Source organism: Microcaecilia unicolor, chromosome 2, assembly GCF_901765095.1.
Source record: "Microcaecilia unicolor chromosome 2, aMicUni1.1, whole genome shotgun sequence".
NCBI lineage: Eukaryota > Metazoa > Chordata > Amphibia > Gymnophiona > Siphonopidae > Microcaecilia > Microcaecilia unicolor.
In genome coordinates this window covers 127,315,394-127,335,286 of record NC_044032.1, presented here as the reverse complement: position 1 = coordinate 127,335,286, position 19,893 = coordinate 127,315,394, and the positions used below count along the sequence as shown (strand labels likewise).

At 43.2% G+C, this 19,893-nt stretch overlaps 1 protein-coding gene across 3 annotated transcripts in view; it reads left to right on the top strand.

The window, feature by feature from the left end:
* Positions 1-19,893, top strand: part of FCHO2 (FCH and mu domain containing endocytic adaptor 2) — a 458,555-nt gene that overhangs the window by 98,601 nt on the left and 340,061 nt on the right. For all 3 annotated transcript variants that reach the window (XM_030193298.1, XM_030193297.1, XM_030193296.1), the window contains exon 8: positions 5,769-5,865. In XM_030193298.1, the coding sequence (XP_030049158.1) occupies positions 5,769-5,865 (97 nt within the window). The remainder of the gene's footprint in view (positions 1-5,768; positions 5,866-19,893) is intronic.

Here is a 19,893-nt window from a genome sequence, read left to right as displayed (position 1 = left end):
ATGACTGTCATAACTATCTGATTAACGAAGCCCCTGCACATTTCAGAGACCAAATTCAATCTCACAGATCATACATGCTAACCAATGGCTTATTTCCATCAGAAAAGAGCAGAATAGTTCTCACTCCAATCCCAAAGAATACTCAAAAGAGTAAAAGTGAAATCTCAAACTACAGACCAGTGGCATCCACACCTCTCATGACCAAGGTCATGGAAGGCCTAGTAGCTAAACATCCTATGGACTGCCTCAACAGCTTCTCCATACTCCATAACTCACAATCAGGATTTCAGCCACAATGTAGCATAGAAACAATACTAATAACGCTATTAGCCAATTTTAAAAGGGAGATCAACAAAGGCAAGAAAATTTTGCTATTACAATTCGACATGTCAAGTGCCTTTGATATGGTTGATCACAAAATTCTGATAAGACTAATGGATAAAATCGGTATCTGTGGAGTAGTACTAAAATGGTTTAAGGGATTCTTGACATCAAGATCCTACCAAGTCAAGATGGGAAACACACTCCACACTCTCTCCCCCACCCCCCCATGGACGGCAGAGTCAGAGTCCCGCAAGGATCACCAGTCTCACCTATACTCTTCAACATAACTATGATCCAACTTGCCAAACGCACTTGCAAGCCACTTTGAACCAAAACTTGTTTTGGGATAATAGCGGGATATAAGAATGCATGCATGCATAAATAAATAAATAAAAAATGACTTCAATCCATTCATCCACACAGATGATGTGTTAAAAGGCATGACATACATTGCAACCAAAATAAACCAAGGAATGAATAATCTAGAATTCTGGGCAACTACATTCAAATTAAAATTAAACAAAGATAAAATACAATTCTTAATCATCACATTCACCTGTTGTAAGGACACCTTCTCCAGCACCGCTTTAAATGGGGTCACCCACCCAATATTAGAAAGCTTGAAAGTCCTAGATCACACTAGACTGAAACCTATCACTAGAACAACAGACAACGAATGTAGTAACAACAATGTTCTGAACAATGTGGAAACTAAGATGTATTAGAGGATACTTACTACTACTACTACTACTACTACTTAACATTTATAAAGCGCTACTAGGGTCATGCAGCGCTGTACAATTTTTAAACAATATTTGTAACAAGGAAGGACTGTCCCTGCTCAAAGGAGCTTACAATCTAAAGGACAATCTAAAGGACAATTATGCAGTAAATCAAATGGGGCAGTATAGGTTTCCAGAATAGAGGTAGGTGGTTATGTGCTGAAAGCTACAGTGAAGAGGTGGGCTTTAAGTAAGGATTTGAAGATGGGCAGGGAGGGGGCTAGGCGTATGTGCTCAGGAAGTTTATTCCAAGCATAGGGTGAGGCGAGACAGAAAGGGCGGAGCCTGGAGTTGGCGGTGGTGGAGAAGGGTACAGATAGGAGGGATTTGTCCTGTGAGCGGAGGTTTCGGGTGGGAACGTAAGGGGAGATGAGGGTAGAGAGGTAAGGAGGGGCTGCAGATTGAGTGCATTTGTAGGTTAGAAGGAGAAGCTTGAACTGTATACGGTATCTGATTGGGAGCCAAGAAACATCTTCAGAATGCTAGTGCAAACTCTTAATCTTTGCACACTTAGATTACTGCAATGCAATCTACGCTGAATGCAAAGATCAGACCCTGAGAAGATTACAGACGGCATGAAACACCGTCGCATGGAAAGTCTCGCTTCAACACACCCATCCCCACTACTCCAAGCTTTATATTGGCTCCCTGTCAAGGCAAAAATAACATTCAAGCTCTGCACACTATCTCACAGAATTATATTCGGTCTTGCCCCCAGTTACATGGCAGACCTAATAACTTTACGAATCCGCAACATCAGTAAGGAATCAAGACACTATCTCACACTCCACTTCCCCAATTGCAAGGCACTGCATTATGTATCAGTTTACTCGTTGAGTAAACCTCACATACCTACTGCATACAGAACTGGAACGCACTGCTGAAGGCCCTAAGAAATATAAACAACTACTTGCTATTCCACAAACAGCTCAATGCCGCCGCCTTTAAAACGTTCTTCTATGAAGACTTGGGATCACCAAGCTGAACATGTCAACCAGAAAGTACCTTATTAACTTGATTCTCTCCACTATTCTGAACTCAATCTTCCCTTCCTTGAACAGGCCACTAGCTGCCAACTCAAATACCGCCATTAAAAACGAGACTTACTCAACCACCATTTCTCATGAACATGCAACACTCTCAACTCTACCACAGAAACAGATCATTTCATCAAATGTAACAATTCTGTTTTGTTGGTAAGCCACATTGAAACAATCTAAATGGGGAAAATGTGGGATATAAATGTCAAACTAAATAAAGAAGCTAGGGATCTTCGAGGTTTGGACTCATATTGGGATTTAAACATCTCACTGCTGTGGAGATATGAATGAGCAGGAACAAATATAACTGGAGGTATGAGAACAGGAATAGTCTGTCACTACAGTGACAGATCAGGTACCCAGGTTTGCTTCCATCTTGCCTCCCAAAAAAAAAAAAAAAAAAAAAAAAAGAAAGAAAGAAAGAAAAAAGAGGTGTGGAGATGTCAGGATTGCAGGAGGTCAAAATTATTGCTGGACATACTTATATTAATATGAAATCAGTTTGACAATATTAAACCACCTTCTGACCTCTGATAAACTCTCCCCCCTCTCCTGCAGGAACCATTGAGGATGAAATGGGCCAAATGGTGCTCAGAGAGGCCTGATAGCCCTTTGGTTTCTCAATTACTCTTGATTAACATACCTTTTGTTTCATGGGGGAGCAGGGCTTCAGAGCAACCAAAGCTAGACAGTGTGGCTCCAGGACAACCTGTCAAAGTTGTCACCTTTCCTGACTTCAGAAAGTATCTGGAGTTCTGTAAAGGAAATAACTGGGAAAGAGAAGTCTTTGATCTCTCTCTGCTCCTGTTCCCTCTCAGTTCTTATTAGGTATAAAGCAGAGCTCACTAGGGCTCTCTCTAGCTCTGTCTTTCTCGGTGCAGCAGAGCACAGAGCTCGGGGTCTACTGCTCCCCCTCTCTCTGTCCCCGGGTACTTCTCTGTGTCCAGGGCACTAGGTCTCCCTCTTTCTTTCTCCCTGCAGCAGAGGGCACGGGACTCTGCTGGGCTGTCTTTGTTTCTTCTTTCTCTGCATACCTCCATCTTTAGCCACCAGAGCACCTGGCTCTGCTCCCCCCCCTTCTCAGACAAGCCCTAGTCCAAGGTTTCTTTCTTCCTATGAACAAACACCCTATCCTTTCTTTCTCCCTCCCTCTAAATACACACCCCAAGACAGCTTGTACCCTTTTCCTGTACTAAGTGCTGTGAGCCAATACATATATGCAAATAGAATATACTTTATATATCCAAATCTGTGTGGATTGCGTATTCTTTGGGAACCCACTGCCTCTGTGAAGGGGACCCCGGGACCAACCCTAGACAACGATAGCTGACATCTTCTACTTGGAGAAAAGATGGCTGAGGGGATATATGATAGAGGTCTATAAAATAATGAGTGGAGTGGAACAGATAGACGTGAATCGCTTGTTTACTCTTTCCAAAAATACTAGGACTTGGAGGCACGCAATGAAACTACAAAGTAGTAAATTTAAAACAAATTGGAGAAAATATTTCTTCACGCAACATAATTAAACTCTGGAATTTGTTGCCAGAGAATGTGGTAAAAACAGTTAGGTTAGCTGGGTTTAAAAAAGGTTTGGGTAACTTCCTAATAGAAAAGTCCATAAGCCATTATTAAGATGGACTTGGAGAAAATCTACTGCTTATTTCTTGGATAAGCAGCATAAAATGTATTGTTCTGTTTTGGAAACTTTCTAGGTACTTGTAACCTGGATTGGCCACTGTTGGAAACAGGATGCTAGGCTTGATGGACCTTTGGTCTGTCCCAGTATGGCAACGCTTATTTTATTAGGTTAAAATCATTCAGCCCGGTCTGAGTACGGTGAAGAGTCTGTGGGAACGTTCATGGAATTCAGAGGAGGATCCACATTACTTCTCGGAGGAGTCTTATAGGATACCCTCTGAGCCCTCCCCATCTCAAGAGAGATGTAAATCTTCACATGAGGGTTTCTCTTTCACTGATTTGTTAGGCAGATGGCTTCTGCCATCCCTTTAAGTTAGAGATGGAGGACAAGCCTAGGGCAGAAATGTTAACTGTCCTTGACTACGAGTTTCCTCCTAAGGAATCTGTCACTGTACCATTGCACCCTATCCTTATGGATGCACTGACAAACTGGGAACCTCCCCTCTCCCCTCTTGGTGCAGGTTGCACCTAAGAATGTGGATATACAGTATCGTATCCAGAAGGCTCCCAGATTTGAAAAGGCCCAGTGCCTCACCACTCTCTGGTGGTCAAATCTATCCTTAAATGAGCCTTGATGCCTCCAGGTAGAGACACTGAGACACTGGATTCATTTGGAAAGCTTTTCAGGGCTCGATGCTAATTGCCTACATCCAATCCCACCAGCTCTACAAGAGCCTTTACTTGCAGTCTTTGGTCCACAGTACACTACAGGTCTCATTTTCAAAGCACTTAGACTTACAAAGTTGCATAGTAACCTATGGAACTTTGTTGTAAGTCTAAGTTCTTTGAAAATACACTTCTAAGTCTTGTGGATTCTCTCCCACAGGAGCGGGCTGCAAAGCTTCACCAGTTTGCTAATAAGCAGCTGGAGTGTAGAAAATATCTGGTCAGGGATGTGTGCAAGTCTTTTGATATAACTTCCAGACTCTCTGCCATGGGTGTGGGGATGCGCAGACTTTTATGGCTGCGTGTCTCTGATATAGAACCAGCGGTTAAGGAGAGGTTGGCGGACGGTCCCTGTCGAGGGACAGCCTGTTTGATGATAAGGTAGAAGATACCATCCAAACCCTCTATTGCTTGGACTAGTCCATGATTGTTGGCGACACATTCTACTGAGTTGTTCTGGCCAACTTGCCTTCGTAAAATCAGCAACCCTCACATTCTTCTTTCTGATTGTTGCTTTTGGATAATGGATGATTGGGTAACCCTGAGCTTGAGAGCTACCTACTTGTGTGCCTGATTCAGTCCTGCTTGTCAACAGGAAAAGCATTGAAGCTTATCTGTAACAGATGTTTTCCATAAGCAGCTTTGATCAGGCATACAATCCCTCTTACATGTCTGAGAGCTGCATATTCCTTTTTGAGCTATGTAACTAAATTCTGGGGGCTGAGTGACTCCTGCATGGGGTAAGGGCCCCGTGCATGCTTAGAACTTATGCTACATTCTCAGCTCTGGGAGAATTGGTCCATCCTAGCATCGTCAGATATTAACCCACTTGTGTGCCTAGTCAATCCTGCTATCTACTGAATATATATTTTACTGTTGAACAGCAATGCTTTATGCATGTGTTGGATCAGTATCATGACACATTTTTTGAAATATGCATTTCCACTTCAGAATAGAACATGCACCTCTAATTGTAAGATATGCCTAAACCATGCTGTCTTCTTTCCAGATACATATACACACACACGCACATGCGCGCATACACCCACACACAAACCTATATCTATATATATCTATATATCTATATCTATATATATATATAATGTAAGCAGCACCTCTTTTGAAATTCTGTCTGGAAACTTCTAAAATCGCCTCCATTGCTATGACATGATATGTAATGATGTGTCAACAGAGGAACACTTTAGTATAATCCTTTTTATCTTTTTCTTATCATGTACATCTTTTATTTTGAAAGGTGCATGAAGAATTTATAAATAACATGGCAAACACCACAGCAGAAAGTTTGATACAAAAGTTTGCAGAATCTAAGGGCACTGGCAAGGAAAGACCTGGTAAGATCATTTAATATGAATAAAATTTTAAATAATTGTTTGTAGTATATGAAAACCCTTATATTGAGATCGAGTATCATTTCTTTTTTCTTATCTTTTATGCAGCAACACCTAGATCTTTCTCTCATTTCTTTCTTTCATGGCATCCATTATCAACAAGGTGTTTTCCTGTATTTCTTCTTTGTCTATTTAACCACCTTTGGAATGCAAGGAGGAGAGGAAATAGTGGAGTGTGTGGGAGAGGGAGAGAAAAGGGGAATGAATATGAGAAGGGGAGGAGGAGTAAAAATGTCCTGAGAAATAAAAAGCTAACATGGTTTCTTTTTTTTTTTTTGCAAATCCTTTTTATTCACAAGCAACATGAAACATATCAAAGGCATAACTGCACCATTACAAGGATTTCCAAAAGTAAAAAGCATGTATGAGGCAACTGTACAACAAATATAAAATGAGTTATTTTCTTATATTTATGGAACCAAGACAAAACAACACCCCTGCCCCCTCCTCCCCCCCAAGCATGGTTTCTTCTGCATTCACAGAAACACATCTCACCCCCACCATATAACCCATCCAACATCCAAACAAATGAAAACCCACAAACTCCCAGTGCAGACTACACACCCATAAGACATTCTCACACAGCACCCTCACACACACACAGAACTCCTCTACTCCACCCCACATAACTCACCAGCAACAATTTGCGTATATCCCATATACCTGCATTCATAGGTATAGGGACACCACTCATTGGTGGTCTGAATTCACACAGACCATCAGTCACAGACAGTTCCCAGATACTTCTCCCAGTCACCCACCCAGTGTCCGATAATCTATCGAGACCTGCTTTACCATGTCTTTCCCCATTGGCTCCGCCACATAGACCTGCCTGAGTCTATGCATGGAAGAGTGGGAAGTGTGCCATTGTGTTGCTCTGTAAGTGAGCACTTTTCAACTTGTCCTAATATTGTAAGACAGTATTTTTATTTAAAAATCACTTCCATTATGTAGTTTCCCACTATTCCAGAACCTGTGGGATAGTTGTGTCCATCAACCTGCAGGTCGACATAGAGAACTGAAAACTGAGCTGAGACATTTCTCTCTTGGCATCTAGTCCAGCTCCTCAGTATTTTCTGTCTCCAGCAGGTGGATGGACACACTTTTCAGCCTCTGGTTCTGAGTGATTTGCTCCTGATCCAGTTGGTCAACTAGTCCTCAATTGAGGTTTGCAGGTGGCGTGAGTCTTCATAGTCGTATCTGGAGGTCTTCAGACCCCTGTCTGTGGTTCTCCACGAATTTATTTATTCTCTCCTTTTACCTCTCCCCTGTTTCCTGTGGAGATCTCCTTTTGCAGCACAACAACCTTAGGAAAAAAAAAAAGAAAGGCGAAAGAAAGAGGTATACAGGAGAGTGTGGGGCAGATTATAAGTCCTGATCCTTTCTCATCTGGGATAAGACTTGTGCAGATAGTGAGCTTGTGGGGAGCAGCCGGCAGTGGTAAGTGTGACAAAAATTTGACTCGGAACTGCTTAGAAGGCTGCAAGTTCTCGTTGCAGGGGAGGTATCCTGACTCAGTGCTTGGGGACTGCATTGTGCTGCACTTGTGACAGTTGGCTTGAATGGCAACTCCTGTGGAAGCAGTTAAGCAGTGTTCTTGCTATGAGACCTGGCATTCGGGTGTTGCAGTGCATGCAAGCTAGGAATCCTGCGGGACACGGAGGAAATGGTTGGCGGCAACATGTCTTTGGATTTGGTGCAGCATCTGAATATTCTGGGGACTTTTGGTTCTCTGGCACGGTCGGTGTGCAGTTTGATGCAGGAGAGCACAAGAATGGGTGCCATTTTGTCGGGCCGACTGGCAGTGAGGAACACCCTTTGTCTGATCACGCACGGAGCACAGAGTGGAGGAGTAGCCTAGTGGTTAGTGCAGCGGACTTTGATCCTGGGGAACTGGGTTTGATTCCCACTGCAGCTCCTTGTGACTGTGGGCAAGCCACTGAACCCTCCATTGCCCCAGGTACAAAATAAGTACTGTATATATGTAAACGGCTTTGAATGTAGTTGCAAAATACCACAGAAAGGCGGTATATCAAGTCCCATTTCCCTTTTACAGCCTCAGGGCCCAACAGAGCAATCGGCTGCACCAGGATCTTTGTTTTCACTGGAGTTTATATTGCTCTTACACAAGGCCTATTTACTGAAGCAGGGACAGTGAGAGTTGCTTCAGATGCTTGTTTCTCACCTCACTGCCCCTCTGGCACCTGAGAAATCACGTTTAGACCTCCAGGAGTGGGCAAATGAGGCTATTTTTATTTATTTTTAGATTTGCTCACACCTTTTTCAGTAGTAGTTCAAGGTGAGTTACATTCAGGTACACTGGATATTTCTCTGTCCCAGGAGGGCTCACAATCTAAGTTTGTACCTGAGGCAATGGAGGATTAAGTGACTTGCCCAAGATCACAAGGAGCAACTGGCCACCTCTGGATTGCAAGACTGGTGCTCTAACCACTAGGCCACTCCTCCACTTTTTCTGTTTCTCTCTCCTTATCTGATGTATCCTTGGTCTGTTCAGAGGAACCATCATTGACGGAGCTGTTAGAGGAGGGAGAGTTCCCTTTTGAGGAGGGGGAAGATCTGAAAGTACTGACTTGGGATCCTGCCAGAAAGGGAGCAAAGTCACGTAAGGCATTCTGCATTATTACTCTGAGCTTCAAGCGATTTATCGACCACAGAGACTCCTGTTCCATCCAGGTGCTCTGTTCTAGATGGAACTTGTAATGAGCTCCTCATCCTGACTTGCTGGTGTCCGTTGTCACCACCTCTCATATTATCGGAGAGGGTGCTCAGTACTCTTATTTCTGAGGCACTGGCGGTGCTTTCCGTTGAGGAGCCTTCTGCTTCGGCATCAGGAGTTCCATCTTTGTCAATCATGAGGGAGCTTAGATGGACTTTTGAGACCTTCCCTATGCATCCAGACATTCAGGAACTGATTATAGCACAGTGGATATCACTGGATGTGGAGCTGAGAGTGGGAAGAGCTGTGACTCGCCTCTACCCTTTCGGTCCAGAGAAGAAAGTGGACTCCCTTGTTAGGGCAGTGACTAAGAAGACTACCTTGCTGGTGTAAGTGGGAGTTGCTATAAAAGACCTACAGGATAGGAAGCTAGAAGGCTCGCTGAAACAAGCCTTTGAAGTAGCCCCTTTGAGCCTTCAAGCAACAGTGTGCAGCTTATTTGTGGCAAGAGCATGCCTGAAGTGGCATCAGCAGTAAGCAACAGAAGATGGGCACCATAACGCCCAGCTGTAAGCGATTTTGGCCTATTTGGCAGATGCTATTTATGACATGTTATGGCCTGCAGTATGTCCTCGGCTGTCGCAGCATGTCGACAACTGTGGTAGTGGCATTGGGCAGTGGATGCGGCGTCAAAGTCATGTCTAGTTAAACTGCCTTTTCAGGGCAAGTAGCTATTTGAAGAAGATCTCAGTAGCTTGGTGCAGAAACTGGGGGAAACTAATCCACAGTGTTTATTAAAGGATTAGCCAGAAGCCTCGGGTCATCCGTCTTCAGGGGGTTCTCGATCTCGATTTTGATACAGCAGATGTACTGGTCTGGTTGTCAGCAATATGGCCAGAAGTCCCACTTTCAGGCACACCAATCTTCCTTTTGTGCAGAGAGGAAGTTCTCCTTTCAGTCAGCTAGAGCACCCAGTGCCTCCCGAACTTTGCAATGATGTGAAACTGATCCACTCTTCTCTTCCTCTGGTGGGAGGATATCTTCAGGATTTTTGGGAAGAATAGGCCAAAATTACGTCAGACCAGTGGATTCTGGATATTACAAAAGATTCTAAGTTGAAGTTCTGCCACCCATTGTCTCATGTCGTCTTCCATTCTTCTTGTTGAAATGAAACCTAGGCAGTTGAGGTTCAGGCCACCGTAGATAACTTGCTGGTGCTCCAGGTCATTGTTCCAGTTCCTGAGGCCAAACGAGGACTAGGCAGATAATCCATCTTCCTTATTGTCCCAAAGAAGGACGGCACCTTTTGTCTGGTCTTAGATCTCAAAGGTTTAAGCTTCTGCCTCAGACTATACTGCTTTCACATGGATACTCTTTAAGAGCAGTCATAGCCTTGGTTCAAGCAGGAGAATTTCTCACTGCCCTTGATCTCAAGGAGGCGTACTTGATTATACCCATATGGCCGCCGCATCAGAGGTTTCTATATTTTGCGGTGCTGGGCCATCGCTTCCAGTTGTGGGCTTTGCCCTTTGCTCTCGCCACAGCCTCAAGAATGTTTACCAGGGTAATGGTGGTTGTGGTGGCAGCTTTCCTTCTGTGCCAGAGAATCATCATATCTCGATGACTGGCTCATTCATGCATCATCCTATTCAGACAGCATGATGGCGACAGACAAAATTGTTCATCTTTTGCAGTCATTGAGTTGGGTGATCAATTTTTTTTTAAATTCTTTATTTATTAATTTTTCATTTACATCTATAGATATATATGGCAATATCAGAAAATTCAACACAAACAAATAACTGCTTACAGCCATTCCTGAAAAAATAAAAAGGAAAACTATTTTAAATTTGTCCACAATTAATGAATCAAGATACTAGGAAAAGTAAAGAAAGTATGAAAACAACTAAATAGTTGTAACCTAAATTCATAGCGGTTGAGCAAAACAGGATTTTACAGCCAACGTAACAGCGTTCTCAATTAGTGAGGCAAATCTTCAGGAGGTTTAACACCTTCCTTCAATACAAGAAATTCTAATAGTTTCGAGGGAGTAAAAAAATATGTAATTAACTGTGTCAAGAGTTACATGGCATTTACAAGGGAACTTCAACAAAAAAGTAGCCCCTATATTAATTATTCTAGACTTATACAGTAGGAATTCCTTTCTCCTCTTTTGTGTGCTCCTTGCAATGCCGGGGAAAATCAGAATTTTTTGTCCCAAGAAACAGTCATTTAAATGATGAAAATACAGTCTGAGAATATTATTTCTGTCAAATTCAAGAGCAAATGTCACTATTAAAGTTGTTCTCTTTGTAATCACATCCAAAGAATTTTCAAGAAATTCAGTCAAGTTTAGATTTGAAGTAGCCTGAGGCTGTTCTTTTGTAGGTCTCACTACTCCAGAGATATACTGGGCCCTTGTTACAGGGGGATAACTCTCTGCAGGGATCCCCAGTATCTCACTGAAGTATTTTCTAAGCATATCTATTGATGGAATTAAAGGGGATTTGGGAAAATTCAATAGCCGCAAATTATTCCTCCTTCCATTATTCTCCAGATACTCCATCCTTCTTTCCTGAATGTCTTTATCTTTGACCAAAGTCACAGTTAAATCCTGCAACTGTTTAATCTCAGTTTCCATCTTTAGAATCTTTTCATTTTGTTCCTGGACTTTTGTAGATAAGTTCTGAGTAGATTGTTTCAGTTCTACAATTTCGCCTTTTATAGAAGAGTTTATTTGAAGTAAGGTGTTATTTACCTGCTGGATTGCCTCCCATAGCGTATTCATAGTCACCTGGGTAGGTCTTTTCATTCCTCCGCCTTCCCCCGGAGCGACTCCATGGGAAATAGGGACCCCGACCAGCGTTTGTCCCTGAGATGTTGACTCCTTCCCTGGAGTTGAAGTACACGAGGGTCCTCCTTCCACAGACAGCATTTCTAGCTGTTGTGGTTCCACCGGTTCAGCTATGGTTCCGAGTTGTGGAGGAGCGGTGAGAGAAGGAGGACTCAGTGTCGCGCCCTCAACGCTGCGCTCTGCACCCGAATGGGGCGATCCCGTCGAAGCAAGATCCTGCCTGCCATGGGTCCCGATTCCAAAAGATTCCAGCGTCGTCTGATGAGAGACTAAGGATGGCGCTGGTGCCTTGGAGGTAGGTGCCTGCGTCTTTCCCTTTCTTTTCCCCATCTAAAAGTCGGGGATAGAATTTCTCTGTCAGGGTCGCTGTTGAGTCTCAGGAGCTCTGGAAACCTGCAACCGCTACTGACACCATCTTGATTCGCATTTCAGATCATTATTGAGTTGGGTGATCAATTTTGAGAAGAGCAGACTAACTCTGTTGCAGATGCTGGAGTGTCTGGGCATTCGGTTGAACACAGCAAGGAAGAGGTTCTTCCTCATGGAACACAGGCAATCAGAGCTGGTTCAGCAGATTCATCTTTTCCTCGGTCAAGGCAGGCACAGGGTCTGAGACTACATCCAGCCTCTGGGGTCAATGATGGTGGCGATGGAAGTGATACCATGGGCAAGGGCTTATATGCTGCCATTACAGGAGTCTCTTCTCAGCCACTGCTCTCCGGTGTCACAGAAGTACGACCTTCATCTTCCTTAGATGCCGGTTGCCAGATGGAGTATGCAGTGGTGTAGAAGCTGACCAAAATTGCAGCTGAAAATTATCGCCTAGTTTCGGCCAAAGCCGAAACCGAAAATTAAAGTTTGGATGTGTAACCAATGAGGCCCACTGGGGATTGTTAGAGCTTGCAGCTGGCAGCCCTCTTCTAAACCCACAGGATATTATTACTTTCCATTCCCAGGAACTGCAAGAACAGGCTGACAATTGGGAGAACCATTTTAACAAAGACTTCTCAACAGGTTTGTCTCATTTAAGTTCCCAAGTCAATGCAAATGTAGTTAATTATTTTCTGAGACAGGACCTTTGTGAGTACGTGTAAATAAATTCATGATTACCAGCTTTTTATGCTTACCCAAACTGTGCACACATAACAAGAGAATGTAGCACCAAGATGTTTGCTGTTTTGTATTTAGTTAAAGGACAAGCATGATATAGGTTCTTACTAAAATAGGATAAAGGAGTCCAAACGCTGGTCTGCACTGCAGACATTATAGAAGCCTGATGCACAATCTGGAATAAAAAAGCACATTGATTTTACTGAATGCGAGGACTATATGCTCTGAAAAATTACAATCAGGGCAATACATTTCTCAAACTATTTTCTAATATATAAACTTCATTTCATTGTAATATCATTTCCATACTAACACTATGTTTGACCAGTTCTTGTGTTTGAAAACACATTGCAGGTTCCTTTCTTATATAATCTAACTTCTGCACACCACAAGTTTGATTAAAATGCTGCATCTTTATCATACCCAACAGAGTCTGGAAATTCTTTAGAATCATCAAATTAGTATCCAAGCCAGAGTATATTATAATTTAAATAATGAAAGATCATATTTTACCTCCAAGCAAAAAAAGTGTTGCATACATGGACCTCAGATAATAAAAACTGAAAGTAAAAGCCACTGTGCTTTTACATTGGCTGACTTTCCACCACATTTATCAGCTTTGACCAAAAACGAAATTATAGCCATAGTCTTGACCGAAGCCGAAACCAGGCAGGAAAAGGATTTTGGCCCAGTTTCAGTACTTTAACTGAAATTCGGTCGGCCTCTACAGTGGTGGTTGTCACCCAGGAATTTGGCCATCAGAACTCCATTTCCGATAACACAATGGGAGGTAGTGACAACCGGTGCCAGCAAGTCGGGTTGGGGAGCTCATTACAAGTTCCATCTGGCACAGGGTACCTGAATTGAACAGGATTCTCGGTGGTTGATAAATCGCTTGGAGCTCAGGGCAGTGCAGAATGCCTTACGTGACTTTGCTCCCTTTCTTGCAAGGTTCTGGTCTGAGTTTTCTCTGACAAAAGCGATGGCAGTGGCTTATATTAACAGACAAGGTGGGACTCACAGCCATCCGATAGCAGTGGAGGCGGCCCCTCTCATGAGTTAGATGGAGAAAGTCTTCTTTCTTTGTGGGCAACTCACATTGCTGGGTCCTAGAATGTGGAGGCTGACTTTCTCAGCAGACACTCCTTGGATCCATGAGAATGGAAACTATCCAACCAGGGTTTCCGGCTGATAGTGGACCGATGGGGGTTATTCATTTCTCGACTTGATGGCAATGAAAAGGAATGCCAAAGTGCCCACGTTCTTCATCCATTGGAAAGAACTAGCATGTCTCTAGTCAGGTGTTCAGAAAGGATTTGTGTTAGGTTCTCTGAAAATTCAGGTTGCAGCTTTGGCCTGTTTCAGGGTTCGAGTATAGAAGACATCTGTTGTGGCTTACCCGGATATTGTTCGATTCTTGCAGGGAGCGGGCTGCTTGCGGCCTCCCTTTTGTACACCATGTCTAGAGTGGAACCTTAATTTAGTTCTTTGGGCTTTTCAGAAGCCTCCTTTTGAGCCACTCTGGAAGGCCTCCTTGAAAGATCCTACACGAAAGACAGTGTTCATGTTGGCTGTTGTGTTGGCATGTAGGATTTCAGAGCTTCAGGCTCTCTCTTGTCAGGATCCCTTTCTCTGCTTTTCAGGGGCAGGGGTCTCCTTTTGCATGGTTCCTTTCTTTTCTTCCAAATGTGGTATCAGCATTTCATCTCACCCAATCTGTGAAGCAGCTGCCATTTCGCAGACAGGGTGAGGAGGTCCAGTATTCTTCCTTGAAGCTTCTCAATGTGCATAGAGTCCTCATTAGATATCTGGAAGTTGAATTTCGCAAGTTAGACAGACAGTTTTTGCTTTTGGTAAACATTTAGCTTTTTAGTTGTCTTTGCAGAACTGTGTCAAAGACTTTGCTAAAATCTAAATATACCACATCTAGCAGCTTAAGATCATTACATATGATCACACCTAAGTCCAGCTCTTCTTTCATGCTCAAAAGTTCTTCACCCTCTAAGCTGTACTATCCCCATGGATTTTTGCAGCCCAAATGCATGACCCTGCATGTTTTAGCATTAATTCTTAGCTGCCAAATTCTGGACCATTCTTCAAGTTTTGGTACATCCACACCATCAGGGGTGTTTATCCTTTTGCAGATTTTGGTGTCATCTACAAAGAGGCAAACCTTACCAGACAGTCGTTCATCAATATCATTTACAAAATTGTTAAAAAGAAGCAGCCCAAAAACCGAACTTTGAAGCACACCACTGGTAGCATCCCTTTCCTCAGAGTGAGCTACATGTACCACTACTTTCTGTCCCGTTCTCCTCAACCAGTTTCTAACCCAGTCAGTCATTTTATGGCCCATACCGAGGTCACTGTTTATTAGTCTATGCAGAATTGTGTCAAAGGCTTTGCTAAAATGTAAATATACCACATCTAGCCCTCTCCCTCAATCCAGCTCTCTGGTCACCCAGACAAAGAAATTAATCAGGTTAGTCTGACAAGACCTGCCTCTAGTGAAACCATGTTGCCAAAAACTTTACTATTCTCTGTTTTAAAAGTGTTTACATTAATTTACTTACTGGCCTGTAGTTCCCAGCCTCTTCCTTCCTTCCACTTTTGTAGAGAAGAACCACATCTGCTCTTCTCCAGTCCTCCGGGACCACTCCTTACTCTAGAGAACCATTGGAAAGGTCAGCCAACAGAGCCACTAGAACTTTTCTAGTACCCTCGGATGTATTATTTGTCCCCCTTTAGTTTAGCCAGCTCATCATGAAAATCGTTCAGGAACTACAACCCCTCCATTCCTATTTGTGTTTGTCTTCTGCAGTCCTACTTCCGGCCCTTCAGCTGTGAACACAGAACAGGTATTTGTTAAGCAATTCCGCCTTGTCTTTATCAGCTTCTATATATTCCTTCCCTTCACCTGAGTCTCATAATGCCACTTTTGCACTTCCTCCTATCAGTAACATATCTAAAATAAAAATGTCTTGTCCCCCCCATTTTACCGTATAAGCTATTTTTTCTTCCATTTACATCTGCTTTCCTGACTCTCTACCACCTTCTCCTTGCTTTTTCCAGATGTTGCCATCTGTCTTCCTCTTTCTGCAATCTCTTTTAGTTTTATTTGAAATCATGTTTATTGAGTGAAAAAAACCCATGTGCTACAAAAGAACAGAGCAGAGCCATCTTACAAACAACCGTGAATAACTAATCATTTCAGCCAACTAAACATAGGGAATTTACACTCAAAGTTTAAAACATTTTCTCTGCCTCCTTACTGCCCCCTCTCCCCACCCCCCCCCAGCCACCTAAAGGAGACAGGCTAGGACAAGCCTGTAACGCAATCAAGCTACCCAAGTACAATAAAAATGTATAGGTTCAACAGTTCAGTATCCTGCTACGAGTAGTAGAAGTAAAAGTATTCCAGAATGGCTCCCAGATTGCCTGAAAGAGACACCCGACGGCCGGGAGGCAGCTGCATAAAGTGAACTCGGGTGTGGTTATATCAGAAAGGTCCAAAGGTAAGACACTAGCATTAAAACTGACTGCCATAGGCGCTGAATTCCCTGGCAGCTCCACACCACATGCCTCAAAGAGGCCTCAACATGTCCACACTTAGGGCAATCTGCAGAAGGGCAGATTTTCATCATAAAAGCTCTCTTGGTGAATAGTAAAGTCTCATAGTCAGTTTATAGTGTAGTTCCCCAAAAGAGGATGTGATCAGTGAGGTACCGCAACACCTGAAGCCGGGCTAGCAAACAGCCCTCCTGCAACTCGCTACCCAAATCCAGTGCTCATGTCTGCTCCAGGAGCACAAAGTTCAGTGGAGCTGCACTGTCTTTAAGATGATGATGATACGTCAGAGGAACTTACATTGAGATTCCAATGTTAAGGCAGTATCCAGTGTCTCGTAGACCTCTCTTGTCAAATGAGATTTATTCAGAGTGTCAATGTAGTGTTGCAATTGTAAATAAGAAAAGGTCTCCCTCTGTGGTGGGCGAAATTCAGTCTTCAAAGATTCAGAAGATTTCAGGATACCTCCTTCAGAACCTGATGCATATATAGTATTCCTTTTGCTTCCCAAGTCTTTAAAAGTTTTGAGTCAATCCCTGGGGAGGAGGGGACGGTTTATTATAGAGGATAGGCAGTAAGAGGCGTCATAGTACGATCAAGTCCATGGAATGTGCAAAGCCAGTGCCAAGTCGCTTGCAAGGGTCTATAATATACCAAAGCTTTAGGTATGGTAGGCAGATTCTTAGGGCTTGCATGTAAATAATAACTAAAGTGAACCTTGCAAAATTGTGCCAACTCCAAAGCAGTGCAGGTAAAATATTCAGTACCCCTAAACCAATCATTCAGATGTCTTATGCCACAACTTATTGTTAGGTAATTGAGGCTAAGGAGACCAAGTCCATCCTGCTTCCTGAGCAGAACCGCTATCCAGAGTGTCAAGCGTGGGTGTTTCTCCTGCTACAAAAATTGCTGTAGCAAGAAGTTCATAATTTTTTCCTATTTAACCCTCAAATTTAATGGCAGCATTTGAAAAATATATAGCTAGCAGGGGACAAGAAACATGTGAAATAAAGTAATCCTCCCTAACTGGGAAAGAGGATAGCCTCCCCTACCCCCGTCCTCCATCAACTCAATAGCCATAGGACGAGACTCTTGTGGACGACTGAGAATAAGAAGTCAATCATCTGCAAAAGCTAAGGTTTTCATGTGGCCAGGCCCACCTGCAATACGGTTACTCCCTCCTCCCCCCTCAAAGTGCAAAGTGAAGGCTCTAGAGACAGCACAAATAACAAGGGAGAGAGAGGGCACCCCTGTCACATACTCCACTTTATAGAAATCCTGCATGCAAATTCCATTAAAAGAGAAGCTCAAGGGTTGGCATACAGGGCCCGCACTTCCTGAAGAAACCACCCAGAAATGCCCACATATTCCAGGATGCGGAACAGAAAGGGCCAGTGGACTTGGTCGAAAGCCTTAGAGGCGTCAATACTAACCAACAGGGCAGGGTGGCCAGGCTCTTTGTAATGCCCGTGCTAATAATGCCTTGTGGACATTGTGAACTGATGGGCGACCAACCACAAAACTAGTCTGACCACCACCCACCACTGTAGGTAAAAATTCTGATAATCTGTCCAGTAAATGCGTGCAAGCAGCTTCACTTCCACATTAAGTAGTGAGATAGGGTGATAAGATCCCAGATCTTCACCTGACTTGCCTGGCTTCAACAACATCGTTATCAAAAGCCTCATTTGCCTCCCGGGGTAGGGCCTCATCTGTCACTACTGCTTGATAATAATCCAGTAAAGGCAATATGACCTGTACCCCCAACATTTTATAAAACTGTAGAGTAGCATCTATTCCATGAGCTGACCCTGGCTTCAGGCATGCAATCGCTCCATGAAGTTTCTTAGCCTGTAAGGGCCTGTTGAGAAAACGGCCGGCCTCATCTGACAGGTGAGGCATGCCCGATAGACGAAAATAGATGATTGCTCCTCCGAAAATTCTACCCTGCGCTTTACATTTCCCAAAAATAACCCATAAAAATTCACGTGATGTCCCCTTGGGAAGTTGCGTCCCATCCAGTCTTTTAAGAGTGAATATCAGATGTCGATGCCTCCATGTCTTGTGCAAGGAAGCCAGCAATTTACCTGGATTAATCCCGAAGCGGTAATAAAGGTACTTATATCCCAGCATCTTAGAGCAAAGAACTTTAGGTTGCTTGGGTAGACCATAGCTCCTTTCAGTTTTTCCCACTGATTTCTAACTTCTTGTAGATGTTCCCATCCAGACAATTCCTTGAGGTAATTCCCCATCTGAGCAAAGCTGGGTTTTTTTGAAGTCTAGAACCTTCACTTTTGAATGAACCCTCTCCACATCTATCTTAATATTAAACCACACCATCTGGTGACAACTGGATGCCAGATGATCTCCTACTATAACATCAGAAACACTCTCCTCATTAATAAGCACTAAGTCCAATATGGCCCAATTCCTTGTGGGTTCCACAACCAGCTGCTGGAATAGTTGTCCTTATGGAGAATCTGGGATCTCCCTGCTTCTAAAAGGCCCTGCAGTAGGGATACCCCAATCAACATCTGGCATATTAAAATCATCTATTAATAATACTTTCCCTTTCACAGCTATATTTTGAACGTCTTTAATTAAATCTCTGTCCATTCTGTCTGTGAAGGAGGCCTGTATATCACAACAATGTAAATACATTTGCCATTCCCTCTTTCCTGATTGACCCACAGTACCTCTTCCTTACCCTTGTAGGTTCTGCAGTTGTGTGCTTTAATACTATCTTTAACATTCAATGCCACTCCCCCCCACCTTTCTTCCTCCCCTGTCTTTCCTTAACAGATTATAGCCTGGTATATAACTATATCCCAGTCATGGTTCTCTGCAAACCATGTGTCTGTGATTGCCACTAAATCCAAATCAGCCTCTTCCATCACAGCCTCAAGATCTAAAACCTTATTTCCCATACTTTGGGCATTAGTATATACTGCTTTCCAGATGTTGCCCCTTTTTCCCATTTGTGTAGAGCTATTTAATGCATCACTTACCTGAGGGCTTGTACTTGGGGGCTGTGATCACCTTGCCCCAACAATTCTAGTTTAAAGCCCTCTTCAGTAGGTTAGCCAGTCTGTTGCTGAAGACACTACTTCCCTTCTTTGATAGATGGAAACCATCTTTGCTCAGCAGCCCTTGGATAAGCATCCCATAGTCCAGGAAGCCAAAATGCTCTTGACAACACCATCTATTCAGCCACATAATCATCTCCAGGATGTGAGCTTCTGTACCTTGGCCTTTACCCTCAGTGGGGAGGATAGACAAGAACACCACTTTTGCACCTGTCTGCTTCACCTTCTCTCCCAGAGCTATGAAGTGATTTTTGATATGTTCGGAGGGGTACCTAGCAATATCATTTGTACTAATATGGGTGATTAGCATTGGATAATAGTCATTAGGCTTGATAAGTCTTGAAAAGCTCTCTGCAACATCTTGAATTTTGGCCCCTGGCAGAAAGCGCACCTCTCGGGACATCATTTCTGGTCTGCAGATGGACACCTCTGTACCCTTTTCTTAAATTTCTCAAGCGATGTTTGTAAGCGAAGGGAAGTTGGAAGACTGTTCCAAAGTTGCGGGCCTTGTACACTGAAAATACTTTGTCTTGTGTGCTCGTGAATTATCTCTCAATAGCTTGTCCTCTTTCAGCATAGCTTCTTCTTCCCCATTATTGGAAATCTTTGAAGCTTTCTGAAACATTTCATTGATGTATTTCTCATTTTTTTTGAATATTTCTCAACCCTGACATCTC